This window comes from Eleutherodactylus coqui, chromosome 4 (assembly GCF_035609145.1).
Source record: "Eleutherodactylus coqui strain aEleCoq1 chromosome 4, aEleCoq1.hap1, whole genome shotgun sequence".
NCBI lineage: Eukaryota > Metazoa > Chordata > Amphibia > Anura > Eleutherodactylidae > Eleutherodactylus > Eleutherodactylus coqui.
In genome coordinates this window covers 145,800,343-145,822,728 of record NC_089840.1, presented here as the reverse complement: position 1 = coordinate 145,822,728, position 22,386 = coordinate 145,800,343, and the positions used below count along the sequence as shown (strand labels likewise).

General features: G+C 44.0%; 1 protein-coding gene across 2 annotated transcripts in view; it reads left to right on the top strand.

Moving 5' to 3' along the window:
• Positions 1-22,386, top strand: part of STRIP1 (striatin interacting protein 1) — a 37,404-nt gene that overhangs the window by 9,627 nt on the left and 5,391 nt on the right. The window contains exons 8-19 of one of the 2 annotated variants that reach the window (XM_066600244.1): positions 909-1,036; positions 1,108-1,290; positions 2,525-2,742; positions 2,999-3,064; positions 3,149-3,212; positions 3,792-3,863; positions 3,942-4,016; positions 6,053-6,150; positions 10,511-10,637; positions 18,703-18,803; positions 18,876-18,942; positions 19,024-19,128. In XM_066600244.1, coding sequence (XP_066456341.1) covers positions 909-1,036; positions 1,108-1,290; positions 2,525-2,742; positions 2,999-3,064; positions 3,149-3,212; positions 3,792-3,863; positions 3,942-4,016; positions 6,053-6,150; positions 10,511-10,637; positions 18,703-18,803; positions 18,876-18,942; positions 19,024-19,128 — 1,304 coding nt within the window. Of the gene's footprint in view, positions 1-908; positions 1,037-1,107; positions 1,291-2,524; positions 2,743-2,998; positions 3,065-3,148; positions 3,213-3,791; positions 3,864-3,941; positions 4,017-6,052; positions 6,151-10,510; positions 10,638-18,702; positions 18,804-18,875; positions 18,943-19,023; positions 19,142-22,386 lie in introns of both variants that reach the window. The other variant, XM_066600245.1, reaches the window with a different exon arrangement.

Genomic DNA, 22,386 nt, shown 5'->3' with positions numbered 1-22,386 from the left:
GGGGGGCAGAGAGGCTGCAGGAGATTTCTCGCTCTCCCCTGCCCCTCTCCATTGACTTAACATAGTGTCCGTTCAACACTGAACGGCTGCTACTTAAATTGAACGATCAGCTGACCGTCCATTATGCAGCATAAACAATGGACGATGAGCTGATCGCTCAGTACTGAAGGCTGCTATTTACACTGAATAGCCGCTGTGTTATCTCAATAAAGAGGGGCTGGGGGAGTGAGAGGAGAGAAATCTCCTGCAGCCTCCCCGCCCCCCTGCTGGCCGCTCTGTAAGGGAGCCTGCAATAATGGCTCTCGTGCAATAGCACAGGAGCGAGTGTTGGGCCTCGTTTGCCTGACGTTCGTCCCGTCTAAATGGGCCTTTAGTTTCTGGATAATTCCCACTTTTCTCGCTTGGTTGGATCTGGCTATCACCTCTGCTACTACGTTTTGATTTATTATCTTATGTCTCCAGTAATGGCCTGGGTTGTGCAGTAATCCTTTCCCATTTGGTATTTGTTTTCATTATATGAGGTTCCTATTACTTTTACCTGGAGGGAAGGAAGTGTGTGTGTGTGTGTGTGTGTGTGTTTTCTTCTCCTTCTCCTTCTCCTTCTCCTCCTCCTCCTCCTCCAATTCGAGTAAAAGCAATAGAAACCTGATAACACGAAGAACTTTACATATTAATCATTAGTTTAAAAGCCTGTCAAAGATCCAACAGTAATATTGGTAAAACCAATCTGCCGTGGAGCTTTCTAAAATGGAAATTGTGGTGAAAATACGCATATAGCCGTATGTTACTTCATTTCTTTATACACCACACCTGAGTGTTCACATACAAGGGTGGTCCTTTCACGGTACTAACATTAGGCATGCTGGCAGCTCCTGCCTGTTTAATCACTGCTTTATGTTGTCATTCAGGTTCCCCTGTGTATAGCCATGAGCCATTTGCGGTCTTGCTTTTTGGGATGGTAACCAAGTTCTGCAGTGGTCATGCTCCACATTTCCCTATGAAGAAGGTGCTGCTGCTGTTGTGGAAGACAGTCTTGGTAAGGTTCTGGTCTTTATTTTTTTTTCTTCACTCAGTTCTGTGCATATTTTTATGATTGTTTCTTTCTAGTGTACTCTGGGTGGCTTTGAAGATTTGCTGAAGATGAAAGCAGCAAAACGAGACCTCTTGGGGCTTCCACCTCTTCCTGAAGATAGCATCAAAGTAATACGCAATATGAGAGCGGCATCTCCACCGGCTTCAGCATCCGATCTTATTGAGCAGCAGCAGAGAAGAGGCCGAAGGGAACATAAAGTAAGCAGTGGCTTGTTTCATGGCATGCGCCTTGTAAAGGGAAGCTGTCACCACAATTGTATTACCAATGCTTCTGCACTGTGTGAACAGCATATTAGCAAAGTGTTTGTTTTGTTGTTCTGCAGTACCTTTTTGTTATCCTGAAATCACAGTCAGAATATTTCCCTCCGAGTATGCTAATTGGGCAGATTTGAGGCCACCATGACTGTCCAGACAGAGATGAGCCTAGTGTATTCATGAGCTTCTCACCTAACCACGCCTCCATCCCAAAACCTGCACCTTGTGTGTGTAAGCTGTGGTGCAGGAACAGCTGTAAATCCCAGTGGACCCTCTTGTTCTATAGCACATGTATGGAGGAGGACACCTCATCAACGTCTTCACTTCTCCGTTAGACTTGGGACGCAGTGTGACAGTTCTTGCGTCCTTTCACTTAGCCGAGGTGTGCTCCTTCACTGGCGCATTCACAATAGAACAAGGGAGTCTAGCGGGATTTACATCTGCTCTTGCGCCATAATGCTCACCCAAGGTGCAGGTGCAGGACTTCCAGTGTTATTTGTAGAAAGTGTGGTGGGCTAACCTGATAAGAGAGTGGCCCAGGGACGAGAGTTAGAAAGATTCAGAGTGTCTACAGTGATATCATATGCCTCATTAGCATACCCGGCGGGAGATGTTCGGACCGTGTTTCAGGATAACAAAAAGGTACTACAATATAAAAAAAATTTTGCCTGCCTGTCCTTCACACATATAGCAGTATTGGTAGTTTAGGTAGTAAAATTGTGGTAACAGATTTCCTTTAACCCCTTAATGATGGGAACATTTTTCATTTTTGTTTTTTCCTCCAAACTTTCCAAAAAAATCATAACTCTTATTTTTCTATTAGTATAGCTGTCTGCAGGATGAGTTGTATTCTTCAATGGTACTATTTCATTTTACTAAAAACCTTTTTTTTTTTAATTCCTTGAAGCTTGTTTCCATTGGCACCTAAGCATTTACCTTTCTCTATTCCATTTGAAAAGGAAGTAAAAATGGAATTAAACGTTTGTCTGCTTTTTTTTTTTAATCAGCGTGTATGGAGCGGGATCAGAGTGAAGTGTTAGAGTAGAATAGCGTAACTCAATGTGCTATAAGAGTTTGCAGATTAACCTATAATTGGATCTTGGATGAAGTCTAATAGAAGATGCAAGAAATGTAGGTAAATACATAATGCAGCTGGACTTTGTGTCTTTGCTTTCAGGCTCTCATTAAGCAGGATAACCTTGATGCATTTAATGAGCGGGATCCGTACAAAGCAGATGATTCTCGTGATGAAGAGGAGGAAAATGATGAAGATAACAGCTTAGAGGGAGAACCATTTTCTATCGAACGAGAAGAAGTGATGCCACCATCAATTACTCAACCTCCCGCTGAGCGTCTTGCATTCCCTAAAGGTTTGCCTTGGGCACCAAAAGTGAGGTGAGAGCAAAATGTAATTAAGTTATAAGTCCAGCACGAGTCGCCATTTTCTGCATATATTTAGGCTGCAGCTTAGCAGACAGCGGGGCTAAAGATTAATTGGTGATCTTGATTGACTTTTATGGATCATTACAATGGAAGGCTCTTGGTTTTCAAGAGCTTCCATGTAATTTAAGAGCTGCATAAATATGATATACGGTATCAGTCCTTAAATCTATTGAAATTCTATACCTTTTGTGCTTTCCCCTTCACACAGGGAGAAGGACATTGAGATATTTTTGGAATCGAGTCGCAGTAAGTTCATTGGATACACTCTTGGAAGGTAAAATAAAGATTTATATATATATTTGTTTCTTTAGTAGAATGTGATGGCTGTATTCTCTATAACTTCTCTCCAATTCCACAGTGACACGGATACAGTAGTTGGTTTACCTCGCCCCATTCATGAGAGTATTCGCACGCTGAAGTTGGTAAGTTTCCTCACAAAAGGAATAATTTTATGCCCTGGATATTGTTTCTTATTACAAAACCCTTTATATAAGGAGATGCATTGTACTCTTCATAATGCTTATTGATTTGGAATTGAATCCACAAGCAGCGTTATGTAAAACCTAAGGAATATTGCCTAGAATATTTAAAATGGTTGGTTGCTGCTTCACCAGATTAACTCATGTCCTTGAAGCTGCACATTCCCTCAGTTCACGCTATTCTCAGCAAACCTCTCCGCCTTGTATACTAGATTTATATATCGGGGTTAAAGACGTTCAGAACCTAGATAATCCCGCAGCTTTAGAATGAGATCGAATTGATCAGTTTTATATACAGAAGCTGCGAGATACTTTGTGGTCATCAATCAACTAGAAGTGCCTCACTATTCATCTTGTTACATGATACTGGAGGAGGTTTTTTTTTTTTTTTTCATTTGTTGTATCGTCTTTTATTTAATTTTATTAGTGTGTGACAAATCTTTAATTAAAAACAAATTGATTACTGCTGCTTCAGAAAAGTCCGATACTGTGTAATTGTAATCATTTTTTCCTCTTGCATAGCACAAATATACTTCTATTGCTGAGGTTCAGATTCGCCTAGAGGAAGAATTCATAAGGTGTCCGCTGTCAGGCGTGAGTAGTATTGCAATATTTAATCTATACTGTTAAGATTTTATTCATGTAATTTTTATATTTGTAACTGTTACCTAGGGGGAAGAGGAAGTTGAACAAGTACCTGCAGAGATCTTATATTTAGGGCTTCTCCCCAGTTTACCCCAATATATGGTGAGTGAATATCTATATTAAGATGTATGGCATTAAGTAGGTTTGGCATGTAATCAATGGGTGAACAACAATTACCCTACAATCTATGTATAGGGCTATGTAATAAATAAATATATATAATATGTATATATAAAAAACATATGTGTGTGTATATAATAAATAGTATGTATGTGTATATAGATGTATATGTGTATATATTACACACACACATATTACACATAAGTGTGTGTGTGTGTGTGTAATATATGCACACACCGTATATTCCGCCGTGTAAGACCCCTTCTCTTCCCCCCCAAACTGTTGCCTTATACGCCTGGAACACGGTGAAGAAAAAAAAACCACTACTCACCTCCCCCGGCGTTCTGCGGAGCTGCTGCAGGCTGTCGCTCCCTCCTTGTCTCTGACAGAGCATTGCTTTCTGGATGCTTGGCTTGAAATCACCGCCTCCAGAAAGCGAATGCTGTAATTGGCTAACACACGCGGCGTCAGCCATTGAATGACCTCATTGAATGGCTGTGATTGGCTGATGCCGCGTGAGTTAGCCAATCACAGCCATTCAACATTGAATGGCTGTGATTGGCTGATGCCGCGTGTTAGCCAATCACAGCATTAGCTTTCTGGAGGCGGGGATTTCAAGCCCCGCATCCAGAAAGCAATGCTCTGTCGGGGACAAGGAGGGAGTGACAGCCTGCAACAGCGCCGCAGAACGCCAGGGAAGGTGAGTACTGTTTTGTTTTTTTTGTATAGCTGGCGTATAAGACGACCCCCGCTTTTTCGGGGTTAAAAGGTCGTCTTATACGCTGAAATATAGAGTGTGTGTGTGTGTGTGTGTGTGTGTGTGTGTGTATATATATATGTATATGTGTGTGTGTGTGTGTGTGTGTGTGTGTGTGTGTGTGTGTATATATATATAATTATATAATTACATTTTCTTTATAAGCACACTGAAAAACAAGTACAAATGGAGAGCTGTAAATGCTCAACAAAGCCAACATCTTATGATAGTAACAATACAACTAGAAAAAAAGTTCAGGATATGAGAGCCAATGATATAATTGGTTTTTCTGGTGGGAAGTTAAACATTTGCTCTACTACAAACACTTCTACCCCAGTAATAAGCAGGCTTTTAGTCTTAAATTGCCCAAATCTTCCAATCCATGCAGTCACAGTGCAGTTATTACAACCAGAGACATGGTCATGTCCCAACCCCCCTACTGCCGCTAATTATTTATATATATATATATATATATATATATATATACACACACACACACACGGTCATGTCCCAACACACTTTACTGCCGCTAATTTTATATATAATAACTTTCACTAATTAACTGTTCCCTGGAAGAAGCAAAATGAGTTTGAATGTGAACATGTCTCTGGTCGGTAATATAAATATACATACTCCCTCATCACCATATCATCTATAGGGTGGCTACAGAAAAGAAGCCTAACACCCCACACTCATGAAAGCTGTCCGTAAATCATTGTCCATAACAGCCAATAACTGCTCAGCTTTTATTTCTTACACCGCTGGGGTAAAATGAAAGCTTCGTTGTGTTTGGTTGTTATAGGCAACAAAGATTTTCTTGTGGACAGCTTTCAGAGTGTGGTGCGGGGCTAACTTTCAGTACCCCACCCCTGTACAACAAAACTTCATTAGAATATTGTTTACCAGGGAATATTTTAATTCTATTCGCCAAGAAGAGCAGAAAAGCCTGTGGAAGGTTTTGAAAAAATCCACCAGTGTCTACAGAAGTATGCCAGGGGCACAACATGCAAAGGGACCTCCATGTTGGTTTTTCCTGAGGAATATATACAGTATAATTTCCTCAGGATTATTATATAATCAGTCATCCTGCAATGGGCTTTCTGCTGGTTTTAAATATTCTTGATGTTGTGTCCAGTAATGCGACCCAAGCGCATTGTTTTCATATTTTGATGATAGAGTTTCGGCAGCATTGTGAGAGGTAATTATGTTTCTAGAATAGTTATTTTATATGATTATAATGCTGCTATTGTAACCCATCCAGATCGCCTTACTGAAGATCCTGCTTGCTGCTGCTCCGACTTCCAAAGCCAAGACAGATTCAATTAATATTTTGGCAGATGTGCTACCGGAAGAAATGCCGTAAGTATTGCTGTGATGAGTGGGCATGTGTAGGTCGGTTGTTCAGCTTAGTAGCTGAATGAAAATCTGTGCATCTCCGCAAAGTGATTTAACATACATGTACGGATTTAGCAAACATTAATCTTACAGTGCATTGAATTCTCAACTGCAGCAGGATTGACTTTTCTCCAGTGGCTTTGTTTGTTGGGTGTCAATTTTAACACTTTCAGTAAGTGTATATTTTAGTCCATTAAAAGGAATGTGTCCTCAAGAAGCGAGGGACCTATTGTATAAATCAAGTCTTTGTTACATGGGGAAAAAAACATTTCCGTCATGATTTATATTTAAAAATTCTAAAGCCCTTCAGTTTTCAGACTGACAATTTAGTCTAATAATATTCTGACATTCCCAGTTCTGCAGAGAGAACTCTTCAGCAGTCAAATTCCTACAGTCACAGGCAGAAGTACAATGATGACCATACATACATAATGACATAGCATCTACCAGTCACAATAGTTGTGGTGATCACTGCTCCACTACTGTCTGCTCCGCCATCCTGCACAATGACTTCTGCCCAGGTCACAAAGCATGTGCACAACACTCTCCCACAGAAGGCAATGGGTCCGCTCTTGTCCAAAGTATTGGAGGCCCATAAGGCTGCTATAAGCATATTTCTGCAAAGACATGATGTCTGCCCCCATAGCCGTGTACAGACTATAAAATAAAAAAAGATTGGAAGCATTTTAAGATTTCATTCTTTGGTTTCAGATAATAAGTGTCAGTGTAATGTTTGCTGCATACTGTGGCTCTAGAAAGTCTTCAGACTTGTAATTTTTTTTTTTGCATTTGGTTATGTTGTGGCCTTGTGCAAATCTTAAAAAAAACAAGTTGTTCCACTCCACCCTCATTCAGTACTCAAGACCCCATAATGACAAAGTAAAAATGTTAGATTTTCACTTAAAAATTACAAAGTTTTCTAACATTTTGCAGTGACATAAGTATTCGCACCCTGGATTTAGTTGAAGCACCTTTTGGCAGTGACTATAGCCTTCAGTCGTCTTGGCTATGATGCTGCAAGGTTTGTGCACCCGCATTTGTTGATTTTCTGCTATTCTTCTCTGCAGATCCACTCGAGCTGTCAGGTTGGATGGGTACCGTCCATGGACAGTGATTTTCAGGTCTCTCTAGAGATATTAGGTTGGGTTCAATTCAGGGCTCTGGCTGGGCCGCTCAAGAACATTCACAGAGTTGTCCCCACTCCTATGTTGTCTTGGCTGTGTGATTAGGGTCATTGTTTTGTTGGAAGGTGAACCTTCTGCCCAGTCTGAGGTTCCTTGTACTCTGGATCAGGATATCGTTAAGAGTATCTCTATACTTGGTTCCATTCAGCTTTCTGTCAACCCTGATCGGTCTCCCTGTCCCAACCGCTGAACACCCCCAACAGCATGATGCTGCCACTACCAGGCTTCATTGTACAGACGATATCCTTGAATTTTGGACAACAAGCTAAAGAAGACATGAGAAGGATGGGACTTTAAGGTTGGATTTTTAGAAAAGTAGAGTTTAATGAACTCTGAGGGTAGGAAGGATCCAATTGCTGGATGTTTTTAAGGACGGAAATGTCAAAGGTTGGGAAATATTGCAAAATGAGATTCTCAAAGCACAATTAACAATCCCTAAAAGAAGCAAGAATGGGAAGCATTTAAAGAGACCAGAATGGATGAACACAGAACTTACATATATGGTAAAAAGGAAGAAAAATATGTTTATCAAAAAGAAATAGGGAGGGATATCTAAAGAAGAATATAATGCGGTCTGCAGAAACTGTAGGGCAAGTGTCAGAAAAGCTAAAGGTAATAATTAATTGAGTCTTGCAACAATGGCCAAACGCAATAAAAAAGGATTTTGGGGATATGTGAAAAGCAAAAAAAAAAGTCAAAGATGCTATGAATGTTTACAAGAGGAAAATGGTGAATTGGGTAAAATATGATGTTGAGAAGGCTAAGCTGTTAAATTCCTATTTTGTATCTGTTTTCTCTCAGAAAGTAGATGTAACATCAACTGATCTTCCCTGTGCTATTGGGGGAATACAAGAATGTAGGCTATCTATAAGCAGAGAGATAGTGAGGGAACACTTAGCCAATTTACATAATTTCAATTCTCCAGGTCCAGATGAATTACAACCTAGGATACTAAAGGAAGCAGCGGAGGTAATTGCTGAACCACTCGCCATAATCTGTGAAAATTCCTGGGGAACAGCAGTAGTCCCAGAAGATTGGAAAAGGGTAAATGTGGTCCCTAGCTTCAAAAACAGGAAGAAGGTGGATCCAGGAAACCATAGGCGTGTGAGCCTGACTTCTTTGCCGGGGAAGATCTTAGAATAAATGAATTAACCGGCGTGTATGCAAGTACTTGGATGGGAATGGAATAATTAACCAGAGCCAGCATGGGTTTGTAACAAACAAGTCATGCCAGACAAATCTAATTTCCTTCTATAACAAAATCACCGACTGGGTTGGTCAGGGAAATGCGGTGGATATAGTATATCTTGACTTTAGTAAAACATTTGCCAAAGTATCTCATACCATCCTTCGTGGAAAAAATGATTAAAAAAATATGGGATCAACAAGGCACATGTTGGGTGGATTCACAGCTGGCTGAGTGATCGTACTCAGAGTGGTCATAAATGGCTGCACATCCACTTGAATGTCTCAAGTGGGATACCACAAGGCTCTGTCCTGTGCTCAGTGGTGGTCAACATTTTTGTAAATGATCTGTAGGGGGGAATTGAGGGGAAAACTGATCAAATTTGCAGACGACCCAAAGCTAGGAGGGATGGCTAACACTAGAGGAGAGAGCGAGTATTCAAAAAGATCTAGACAAGCTTGAACAGTGGGCAGCGACTAATAGAATGGTATTTAACAATGAGAAAGTCTATTGATTGAAGAGGTCTGCCTCCTGCAGACACTAAGCTACGAGTTGAGTAGCTTGGTTTTTGCAGGACGGATATAGTTAGTAGGATAAGTTAACACTTTTCTGCTTAGTGTCGCCTCCTAATGGCAGAAGTTATACCCAGGGTTTGTACAAAAATCTTGTTTAAACAAGGAGAAATGCAAGGTCCTTCTTCTGGGCAAAAAAAATAAAAATACTATGGGAGGAATTGAACTAAGCAGAAGCACAAGTGAAAGAGACTTTGATACTTTTAGATCACAGACTGAACATGAATCAACAGTGTAATGCAGCAGCAATAAAGGCAAACACAATTCTGTGATGTATTAAGAGAAGCATAAAGTCTGGATTACGTGAGGTAATTATCCCCCTCTACTCTTCCTTAGTCAGACCTCATCTGGAATACTGTGTCCAGTTCTGGGCACCCCAATTAAAAAAAAAAAAGACAAATTAGAGCAAGTTCAGAGAAGTTACCAAGGTCTGTTCCTCCAGACATAGCACTTAGAATTGAGGACAGAAAGTTCCATCAGAGCAGAGAATCTTATGTCTCGCAGTCTGAGGGTGCTTTAGGGTCTTTTTGGTAAACTCTAGGAAGCTATCATGTGCCTTACAGAAAAGAGGCTTCTTTCTACCATAAAGCCCAGATTGGTGGAGAGTGGCAGTGATGGTTGACCTAATGGAAGTTTCTCCCATCTGCACACAGGATCTTTGGAGCTCAGCCAGTGACCATTGGGTTCTTGCTCGCCTTTCTTACAAAGGCCCTTCTCCCACGATTACTTAGTTTGCTGGGTCGGACGCTCTAGGAAGATACCTGGTTATTCCAAACTTCTTCCCTGTAAGAATTATGGAGGCTACTGGGAGCTATCAGTGCTGCAGAAATGTATTTTGTAGCTTCTCTAGATCGGTACCTCCACACAATCCTGTCTGAGCTCTACAGGCAGCTCAAGCCTTCTCATGTTGTGGTTTTTGCGCTGATGTGCACTGGGAACTGGAAGACCTCATGTAGACATAGATTTGTCTTTTAAAATGATGTCCAATTCCCCAAATTTACCCCAGGTGACTCCAGTCAAGTTGTAGAAACACATCAAAGATGGATGAGAGAAATGCAAGGCCACTAGAGCTAAATTTCAAAGGGTATGGATACTTATGTCAATGCAAAATGTTTGTAGGTCTTTTTTTAAATGGAAAAACTAAGATTTGTATCATTTTATTTATCATTATGGGATACTGAGTGCAGAATGAGGGGGAAAAGCTTGAATTTTTTTTTAATTTGCAAAAGGATACAATATAACAATGTGAAAAACAGCGAGGTGACCTGAAGATTATCCAGACCTGCTGCATCTGCATATAATGAATTTTAGCACACTGTTGCTTCAAATTAAATCTAGAATTTTGTATTTGTCCTTATTTACACCTGAATTCCCTGTCCTAGAACCACTGTCCTGCAGAGCATGAAGCTGGGAGTAGATGTGAATCGACATAAAGAGATTATTGTGAAAGCGATTTCTGCTGTATTACTGCTGTTACTGAAACACTTCAAGCTGAACCATGTTTATCAGGTTAGTCAGTGGATGGATCAGTGTTTCTGGGAAAACCTTTGTAAGTTAATGCTCTGTGTCGGGATGACCCTGTGCATAGAGAGGAAGTTAAAGGCACAAGACAGGAACTAGTTTACATGGAGTGGCTTTAATAATATATTATGAAGACAAACCACGTTCTAAAAAAATACATAATAGTCACATATTTCTCACTGTGTTTAAAAAAAAAAAAAAAAAGACATTTCCTTTTAACATATAGTGTAGTCACCTAATAAAGTGCCTCAATTCACTGTTGTATAGCCATATTTGTTATTTTTGACAGCATAATACACCCTTTACTATAAAGTATTGCGGAATATGTATACGCCAAAAAGTTTGGCACATCCAAAACAAAGTGAAATAAGTGCGTGTCTGTATTGCAAACATGCAAAATAATATGCCAAATAGAATAGTTGACTCACCAGTACTTTATTTCACTCAGCTGATCACATTTTCAGGAGCATGCAGAAACCCAGCTGACTGTTGGTACAGTAGACAAGATGGATATATAAATTTCCAGCACTTCCCTGAAAACCTCTTTATTTCTCAATCCCTTTAAAAGCGTTCCAATGGTGTATATACTGTAGTTTCTAGCACTGGTGCTCTTTGTCATTCCATCACCAAGAGTGGTAAGGCTTGAAACATGTAGTAGCTACAGTACGTACAACATTCCAATGGTTTTTCTGGATTGAGAAATAAAGATCATATTTTTATGGAAATGTATATACAGTGGTGCATTGGTTTAGGAATTTAATTCCATGACACAGCTCTTAACCCAAAACACTCTTATCCTAAATCAATTTTCCCCATTGAAATGAATTGAAACGCCATTAATCCGTTCCAGAGCTCCCCAAAAATAAGCCCTAAATACACTACATGTAAATAAAAAAAGCTCAATACTCGCCTATCGCCGGCGTTACAATCCTCATCCTCCTTGCTGCTGCGTCCTCGTTCACCGCTACGCTGGGCTTGAATTCCTCGCCTCCAGGAAGCTAATGCTGTGATTGGTTAACCCAGTACCGGATTAACCAATCAGAGCATTAGCTTGCTAGAGGTGTGGAGGAGGACGCGTAGGAAAGTGCGGGTGTGGTACGGCCATTCCTCTTCCTCCAATAGGCCAAATAGGATCGTCTTAGGGTCCATCCCAATATTAAGGGGGGATGGTAGTAGTGAGTTTATGAAGGATACAATCTCAGACCAGAATCCATTTACCAGGGGGCAGTCCCAAATCAAATGCCAGAAGTTAGCTTCTGGCTGGCGGCATCTTTGGCAGGAGTTTGAGGAAGAGTTGCCCATTTTATATAGACGGCTGGGTGTGAGGTATGCTTGGTGGATAATATATAGCTGGATCAATTTATTGTTGACTGCAGGGGAAACTGAGAGATGGGATTCGGATATATCTGTCCAGTCCTCCGGTGTTAAGGACGGAATGGCTGTCTTCCATCTATCGTAGGCTGAGGGCGGGTTATGGTCGGTTTTGGCTGAAAGGAGGTGCGTGTAGAGCACCGAGATTAGGCCCTTGGGCCCCTGGGATCTGAGGATACCAATTGTGGGGTATTTGGATATGTTTGTGGAGGTAGGTGGGAATTGGGAGTTCAGGGCGTGCCGCAACTGAAAGTATCTAAATAGCTGAAGTTGTGGGGACTGTGTTTTTTTTCCCGCAATTGGTTAAATGTGAGGAGACTCCCGTCTGTATACACGTCTCCCACCGACACCACTCCAAAAGACCTCCAGTATTGAGGGTCTGGGACTGACTGGAGGGCTTTAAGGCCGGGGTTGTTCCATAAGGGAAGTTCGCACATTACTCCTTTGTACTGTTGGATGGCCTTAGCCTCCCTCCACACCTTTAAAGCTAGTTTGTGAAGTGGCAGTATATCGGGAGGGTTGGTATGTTCTGGGAATTCCAGGAAATTTAAAAGGTTGTTGCCCTTTACTTGTTTTGCCAGGTATTGGTCAGCGATGGGCATTTCCCGCTCTAGGAACCAGCTCCGGACATTGCGTAGCTGTCCGGCTAGGTAATATACGTGCAGGTCTGGGAGCGCCATTCCAGCCCGCTCCTTCGGTCTTTGTAGGGTCGAAAGACTAAGCTTGGATCGTGTGGAGTTCCAAATGAAAGATGTAGTGAAGGAATTGAGGGCTTGAAAGATGCGTTTGGGTACAATTATTGGCATATGTTGTAGTATATACAGGCATTTAGGTTGAATCGCCATCTTTATCAGGTTTATACGGCCAGCCACCGAAAGCGGCAATTTGGCCCATCGCTCTAGTTTATTTTTGACATTCCCGAGCAGTGGGTCGATATTATCTTTTATGGCGTTGTTTGAATTTCGGGACATATATATTCCCAAGTATTTGAAAGTGGAAACCACGGCTAGGTTATATCTGGCGACACAAGGGTCTATTGGGTTGAGATTTGTATATAGAATTGTGGACTTGGGCCAGTTGACATGTAGACCCGATAGGTGGGAAAATTTGTCAATTTGGGTCATAGCGTGGGAGAAGGAGGTTATAGGGTCTGACAAAAATAGGATTGTATCATCCGCATATAAGCCCACTTTACTTTCAAGGCCCGCCCATTTAATGCCGGTTACTTCAGGGGTGCTTCTCAACCGGATTGCCATGGCTTCAATGGCTATGGCAAATAGCGCCGGGGACAGCGGGCAGCCCTGACGGGTGCCTCTTGCGAGGCGGAACTCGGTGGATGGGATGCCGTTTACTATTACGTTGGCGCTTGGCGATTTATAAATGGTTTTAACCCATTGTAAGAATTGGGGGCCAAACCCAAAGCGAACCAGGCAGGCCTCGAGGAAAGTCCACTCCAGCGAATCGAAGGCCTTCATTATGTCTAATGAGACCAATGCCCAGGGCATGTTAAACTGTTTGCCCAGTTGAATTGCTGTCTGTACTCTCCGTATGTTGATTGTTGTGGACTTTCCTGGCATAAAGCCGGTCCGGTCAGGGTGTATAATAGATAGGATTACTTGATTTAGTCTTGTGGCCAGGAGTTTTGTTAGGATTTTGTAGTCAACATTTACCAGGGATATGGGTCGGTATGAGCTACAATCTGTGGGGTCTTTGTCTGGTTTCAAAATGACTATAATAGATGCTCCGTAGAACGAGGGCGGAAGGGATTGGTCTAATTGGGCTTGTTGTAATATTTCTAATAGCAGCGGGGCCAGTTGTTCGTCATATTTCCGGTACATTTCAATCGGGAGGCCGTCCGGGCCTGGGGCTTTATTAGATGCCATGTCTCGGATTGTCTGCCGTATTTCGTCTAGGGTGATTGGGGCCTCCAGGAACTCTACCTGTTCTTCGGACAATGTTGGAAAGGTCAGGTCACTCAGATAGTCTAGGATATCTGCCTTTGTAAAATTTGTGGGTGAGCTATATAGGTTAGCGTAGTATTCTTTAAAACGATTTGTGATGGCTGGGGCGTCAGTCAGCTCCGCACCATTTTGATCTTTTATCTTAAGGATCGTGTTTAGGTGTTTCCCGTGTTTAATCAGATTGGCTAACAAATGGCTGGATTGGTTACCTAGTTCGAAATAATATTGCTTCGCAAAGAATAATTTACGTTTGGCCTTAGCGTGAACTTGGTGTTTGTAGAGGCGAGAACAACTGAGCCATGCTTCTTTGTTAGAGTCCGTGGGGTTATCAGTGTAGGTCTTTTCTGCCTCAAGTGTCTTGATTTCTATCTCTCTGTCCACCTGGGCTGTCGTTTGTTTGATATATGTAATGGCTGATTTAAGGAACCCTCGAAGGTATGCTTTAAGGGTATCCCATCTCAGGGCCGGGTGGGTATTGTTATTATGGGCATCTAAGAAGAGGGATATATGAAACGGAGTTTGGTCGTCTGGGCCCAACAATTTAAGCCAAAACGGGTGTAGTTTCCAGGTAGGCAAAATTTGGAGTTGGGGAAATTTCAGTGTTAGGAGTATCGGACTGTGGTCCGATATTCCCCGCGGACAATGTGCTACATCTGAGAGATACACCGCCACTTCCGCGGAGCTGAATATATAGTCAATTCTCGAGAGGGAGTTCTGGCCGGGGGAGTGGCAAGTATATTCCAGGGTGTCGGGATGATGTAGCCGCCAGAGGTCGACCCAACCCACGCTCTCGGTTATCTGCCGGAGGGAGGAGTTAGTGCTTGTATTTGTGTTAGCTAGGGCATAGAATTTGTCTTTGGTCGGGTCCATTACTAGATTAAAGTCTCCCATACAAAGTACTCCTACTGAGGGGTATTGGTGTGCGAAGGACACAGCCGTCTGAAGGAGAGAGAGGTTATTGTGTGGTGGATTATAAATGCATAAGATGACATATGGTTTGGAATCTATTTCTGCATACACGAATATTGATCTACCCTCCGGGTCTTTACGGACATTAATAGGGTTCCATCTTATGGATCTGTGTATAAGCAATGTAACGCCTCTGGAAGAGGGGGTGTGAAAGGAGTGGGCCGCCCACTGTATCCACGGCTTCTTAAGGGTGTCGGCTCTGTCCCTGGTGAGGTGGGTCTCCTGCAAACACACGATATGGGGGTTTGTTTGTTTAATAAAGGAGAAGACTTTCCTGCGCTTAAGGGTTGTGCCGAGACCCCGTACGTTCCAGCTAAGATATTTTAAAGACATTGGTATCGGTGTAAATATAGGTCTCAATCGGTGTCCCTATAATTGGGGGAGGACGGTGGGAAGGACTTTGCAAGTACAGAGCAGTGGGGGTCATTGGCATAGACAGTTCAAAACATATAACAACAATTGTCTCAAAACAGTTTAAACCATTGGTTATTAGCATCCTGTCTGAATCTAAACGTAGGAACCCTAAATTAGGGTTCCGGTAAATCTAAAGACAGGAGTCGATGAAAACCTTAAGCTACAAACTATCTGTAGGTAGCTGATCTTACTGGGGGGGGAAAGGGTCCCAGTGGCCTATGGGTGGCTGGCTTTGTCTGGTGGATTTAGATTATTAAATTAAAGTAACGTTGAGACACGGGAGGTCCCGGGCTACAGGTCCGCGGCATGGACGACCGGCACACCACCAGTAGGTCAGGGGGATAATAAGCTTCTCAGCCACATTTCAACTTAGTATACATATTTATACATGTTATGAATTGGCGCCTCTTGGTGACACCGGATGCATTTCGAGCCACTCCAGAGCTTCAGTAGGGGAGTGTAAAAAAATTACTTTTCCCTCTGCGGCGATGCGCAGACGGGCTGGGTATGCCATTGAATAGGGGATATTTCTATCCCTAAATTTCTTTTTAACCTCCATAAAGGTAGCTCTTTGTTTTTGCAAGTCCGCAGAAAAGTCAGGGAAGATAGATATCACTGAGTTGTTGTGTTTGAGTGGGCCTTTTAATCTGGCTTGACGTAGGGCGGCGTCACGATCCCTGCAGTTAAGAATTCTTGCTAGAAACGGGCGTGGGGGTGCGCCCGGCTGTGGCGGTTTCGCCGGGACGCGATGAGCCCTCTCCACGGCAAAGTGGGCAGAGAAGGTGTCTTCGCCCAACAATGATTTTAGCCAATTTTCCGCAAAGAGTTCTGGTTGTGAGCCTTCTGTCTTCTCAGGTAGGCCGATTATGCGTAAATTATTGCGGCGCGCCCGATTTTCAAGATCGTCGGTTTTTGCTTGACAATATTCCGCTATTCTCATGGCTTTCTTGACTATTGCGGGGATTGGACGCAGGGAGTCCTCCACATTCGAAATGCGGTCCTCCATCTCCCTCACCCTGCCGCGCATATTTTGTACATCTTGTCTCAGGAGGACTACGTCTGATTTGACCTCTTCTATCTTATCTGTAAGGGCGGACTTGCAGGTGTTAATTGCCTCCAGGAGTTGACGCATTATAGGTTCCGGTGGCTGCCCAGATGCATCTTCGGTTTCTTTTGTTTGAGCGGGTCGCGTCACTCGAGGGGTATGCTCCGGAGTTTCAGTGCGTGAGAATTCTTTCAGTCTCTCTGCCGCAGGGCCGCTTTTTGCGCGCGTGCTCATGTTCACGGGCAGTTATTTAACGTGTTTGACTGAAAGCGTAAGCGGTTTCTTTGGTGATGTGAACGTGTGAGTATTTCTGAAGAAGATTACTTGCTTATAGGGCTGGTTAGCCGATCCGGTAGCTTGTGAGGGTTCTAATAGAGAGTTTAGATTGTTATTGTCTCCGGGGGCTTTACTGTCACAGAGTCTCGATCGTCTTCCGGAGTTTAGCGTACTGGTGAGATGAGTTATCAATATGGGGAGATATTATTTTATTTTGGGCTCAGGTCAGTTCAGGTAGCTCAACCGGATAGTCGTCGGGTCTTAGCGGCCTCCTCTGTAGCGGTTAGGGGGTCTCAACAGAGCCGCAGAGGGGAGAGTCATAGAGTGGGGGGGTACTTTATGTTTTGCTGGCTCAAGTCCAAATTAGTTCGGAGGGGATGGGGTTTCCCCGTCCGGGCTTCTCCTCTCCTGGCGTCTAGCTCGGCGGCGTGCCGCTGCTAGGTGTTGTCCCCCGACCTTTGTCCCCACTTACGATTTTGTCGCCGGCTCCGGGTCGTCTTGCCCCCGGCGTCCAGCCGGGTGTGGTGAGTTGCGTTCACTGCGGTGGTGAAAGTGCCGGGGGGTTAGACGAGTCACGGTTCTCGGCAGCTCCGCGGCAGACGAACCGCGGCAGGGGAATCGAGAGTTCTGCCTCTCCTCGGCAGCAAGGGGGCTCTGTTTCGCCGAACAGCCGGGAGCAGCGCGTTCCCAGGGATCGTCAAGCCCAGCAACAGGCGCCGGGACCGCCCGGACGGCTGTTCCACCAGGCCCAGTGCGTCGTGTCTTCGCGGCAGCAGGGGAGAAGGCGCCAGCCGGTCAGTCGGGCCGTTCAGACCGTCAGCCCACGGCCCTCCGCGGAACTCGTGTCGGCCGGGTTGTCTCAGGTGGCAAGTAGGTGGCGCAGCCGGGTGCAGGAGATCTCAGTCCCTCGGGAGGTGTCCGGTCTCCGGGCCGCCGGCCGCTCAGGAGCGCAGGGGTTGGTGATTATTCGGTCCCCAGCAGTGTGTGCCGGGAGGCAAGGAAGCCGGTCGGGCTCAGATTTTCAGCAGAGGTACTCTCTGCGGCGGCAGGGAGGGGGGGCACGGGAGGAAGCTCAGAGGCAGCTGCTCCTCAAGGTACAGCAGCGCTTGCCTCCCTGCAGCGCCCAGCCGGGACGGCGAGCGCTCGACCCGCGGGAAAGGAGGGGAGGGGGGATTTGCAGCAGGAGAAGGAGAGATCGCTTGTGTCTCCTCCGCGGTCGGGTTCAGGCACTCCGGCGGCGGCGCTCACAGCGGCGGCAGGAGGGGTAAATCCGGGAGGAGATTCGGAGGTGGCTGCTCCGGAAAAGCGAAGGATCACACGTCCTCTTGCAGCGCCCAGTCGGGACGGTAAGTGTGTTCGCCCCGCAGCCGCGGGAGGGGGGGCTCCAGGCGGCCGCCCGGACGGCCGGGGCCGACGGTTCAGCTCCGCAAGCGTCGGCTTGTTTTTCGGAGGGAGAGGAGAAGGGCAGCTCTGTCTTTCCGAACGGTGCTCGGCGGGGTAAGACTCCGGCGCTGTCACTCTGGACGTCGGCAGCGGCGGGAAGCAGACAGGGCGTTGGCGCGGTCTCACCTCCGGGCTGGTCCACGCCGCTCCACAGCACGCTCGGCGGGTCTAATCAGTCCCGGTTCCATCCCAGCCTCTAGCAGCAGGTATTAGAGGACTTTTTTGTCCTATTACGGCACCCTAAGGTCAGGATTCTTACAGGATTAGCTTTTCCCCTGGGGAGCTCCTCTCAAGTGCGACTTGCCATGTTGGTCGCTGGCCACGCCCCCCCAAATTTGAGGTTCTTAATGCACATTTTGATGAAATTGAGGGAGCGTCTACATTCCACACATGTACATCTGCAGTAATGGGTTCAGTATGTATATATTCATTGCTGACATGTTTCTTGGCACTCGTAGCCCGCGCTTCCTCTTTGGGAATGTGTAATGTATTTGCCAAATATTAGTCCAGTAGGTTTGTTCATTCTGTGTGCCATCACATGTAAGGTGTTCACGCTCTGTTCTCCTTTCCCCAGATGGAGTATATGGCGCAGCACTTGGTGTTTGCAAATTGCATTCCTTTAATTCTGAAATTTTTTAATCAAAATATAATGTCATACATCACAGCCAAAAACAGGTAATGGAGGTGGGAGATGACTATAACATTCCTTCTCTGGTAACCGGCAGTAATCATGTTGTTTTTCTGTAGTATTTCAGTTCTTGACTACCCCTACTGTGTGGTCCATGAGCTGCCGGAACTCACAGCTGAGAGTCTGGTAAGTCTGATTGGGTGGATTCTTATATGCTAATCCAATACGCTGAATGTCTATTTACTGTTCTTCACAATCGTCTTGCAGGAAGCTGGAGATAATAATCGATTTTGTTGGCGAAACTTGTTTTCATGCATAAATCTTCTACGCATCCTGAACAAGCTGACAAAGTGGAAGCACTCTAGGACCATGGTTAGTAGAGCAGGTCTGTTGGTCACAATATGAGGTACAGTGTCTCCCCACAGCAGATACATACTCTATGTGGCACTTCTTAAAGGCTATGGATACTTTTTTTATTTCTCCACTAAAAAGTGTATATATATCTTGGGCTGATTGTCATTTTTGTAGTTTAACCCATTAACCCCTTAATAACGCACCCCTTTTTTCTTTTTACATTTTCGTTCCCCCCCCCCCCCCCCTCTTCAAAAAAATCGTAACTCGTTTATTTATCCATCTACGTCGCTGTATGAGGGCTTGTTTTTTGCGGGACGAGTTGTATTTTTCAATGGTGCTATTTAATGTACCATATAATGTACTGAAAAACTTTTAAAAAATGGAGTAAAATGAAAAAAAAAAAACGACATTTCCCCATCTTTTAGTGTCTTGTTTCTACGGCGCACAAATGGCAACAAAAGCGACATGACAACTTTATTCTATGGGTCGGTACGATTACTACGATACCAAACTTGTATAGTTTTTTTTTTTTGTTTTTTTTTCAAAGACATTTAATTTTTTTCAATTATTTTCTGTGGTCATCTTGTGCGCGCAATAACTTTTTTAATTTTTCCGTCGACGTAGTTGAGCAAGGGCTCATTTTTTGCGGGATGTCCTGTAATTTCTATTGGTACCAATTCGTAATACATACAAATTTTTGGTCGCTTTTTTTATTGCGTTTTTTTTTCTGGGAGACAGGGTAACTAAAAAAGTGCATTTCTGGAGTTCTTTATTTTATTTTTCGAATGACGTTCACCGTGCGGGAAAAATAATGCGCTACTTTGATAGTTCGGACTTTTACGGATGCGGCGATACCAAATACATATTTTTATTGTATGATTTAGATTTTTTAATAATAGATATGGCAAAAGGGGGGTAAGCTAAACTTTTACAACTTTTTTTTTTTTTTTTTTTTTTTTACAATTAAAAAAACTTATATATATATATATATTTTTTTACATTACTTTGAACATGCGATGCTTTGATCGCTCCTGCAGTATGACGTAATGCTATAGCATTACGTCATACTGCTATTTGACAGGCAGTCTATCAAGCCACCCCACGGGGATGGCTTGATAGGCAGTCTGGTAAGGCAGCCCTGGGGCCTTTCATTAGGCCCCTGGCTGCCGTGATACCTGCACGGCTCCCCCGATCTCGCCGTGGGGGGGCTGTGCGGACCCCCGAACATCGTTCGGGGGATTTAAATGGTTAATAACCACGATCGTGTGGCCGATCGTAGCTATTGCCCGCGGGTGTCAGCTGTTATAAACAGCTGACGCCCACACTGTATGAACAGAGGTTGCCACGCAACCTCTCTTCATACATACCCCGCGGCTCCATGACGTACCGGTACGTCATGGAGCGGGAAGGGGCTAAGGACCAGGCACCGTAAATTTACGGTACCTGGTCCTGGGCTTAAAACCCAGCCGGTAGTAAAATTACAGCAGCGCTTTAAGCCTCCTGCCTTCTGCAATGAATCAGACAGGCAGGATGGGTTACCAGCTGTTAGTGACAGCTGATAACCCAGGGTAGAAGGCAGGAGGGGCTTTTAACCCTTTCTGCCTTTTCCTTTTTCCGAGTACACAGCGCTCAATGAGCACTGTGTACTGGAAAGTGAAAGTGGAAAGGCTTCTTCCACTGCAGGAGCCGGGGGAGGGTCATGTGACCGCCGGGGGTCCCTGCTACAGAAGAGCTGAAGGGTCATACTAGACTCTGTCCATCTCTGCCAGTGACTAATGTCACTACAGGAGGAATGTTTTCCCTGTAACTGGGGCTCATATGGATACCCCAGCTACAGTGGGAAAGTGTCAAATAAAATTAAAAAAAAAAAGTGAATTACCCCCCATACGTATTATATGACATCATGGGGGACATAGATAGTAAAAATACATAATTACTTACAGAAGTAAAACAAAATTACAGAATAAAACAATATATACATAAGAAAGAGAAGAACCCCAAGCGACGTCAACCAAAACCGTCCCCGTATGCGCCCTGTAATCCAAAACTATTCATACTATGTATCGAAACGTCCGAAACAAATAGAGGAACCCATTCCCATACTTTATTTTAGCATAAATATACTAATTTTAAAAAAAATAACTATAAATGTTTTTTTTTTAAATCATTTTTCTAGCTCCCCCCCCCCCCCCCCCAATAAAACAAAAAAAACTGGAAAAAAGTCAGTGAAAAAGATTATTAAAAAAAAAAAACGCCCTATATGTCACGTGGGAAAAAAACGCAGCAAAAATAATTTTGGTAGCTAAAGGAAACAAAATAGGGCAGTAAAACCAACACATGGGTAAAATTCCTAAAAAGTGTCTGGTTCTTAAGGTGCAAAACAGCTAGGTCCTTAAGGGGTTAATGATTTGGCATAGTATTTCTTCTGAGCTACGTATTTCGCTATGCACTGTAGTCTAATGGCTCATTTACATGGGCTGAATATTCGGAATTCTTCACATTCCCATGCTCCTGCAGGAATTTGAAAGATAATTGTCCCGTGTAAACGCATGGACCGACCGACCGACCGAACGAACGAAAATTGTTCAGTCATTCAGTTTCTGTATGCGGAAAACTGAACAACGTGTCATTCACAAGTGAACAACTACTGTTTGCGCTGAACCACTGTCTGCTTACAGTGAATAGAGGCAGACTGGGGAAGAACGCTCCCCGACCCGCTCTGCCTCCACTCCGGCAGCACTGTGAGCAATGCCAGTGATACTTTGTGTAACAGCACAGAAGTGAGCATCACGGGGGCGAGCTGTTGAGCATCGTTTGCCCGGCAGCTCGTCCCATGTAAATGGGGCATAAGTCTCAGTAGGAGATCCATGGGTGTGCTGGACTGATAGACTAGGGTTCTTTTACACAGGGCAATTGACAGGTGTTTAAGGGCCTGACAGTCGTCCCAACGGTTATCACTCCTGTGCGTTCACACAAACCATTTTTCTTTGAATGGAGGCGGAGTGGTCCAGAGATTGCTTCCAGCCGCCCGTCTCCATTCACAGTAAACAGGCAGTCATTCATAAAGAATGACTGCCTTTTCCCAATAGCTAATTGTCAATTGATTTTTATGCCTGCATAAATTGAATGATAAGCGAATCACTAATTCGACTCTCATTCCTCTTCAGTCACTGGCAGTGTTTGCTGAACGATTAGGGTTCAGTTTTACACAATCCAGCAATAAGGTGAACGTTGGTCATTCCATGTAAAAGGGCCGTTGGTTTCCCTCTGCGCTCT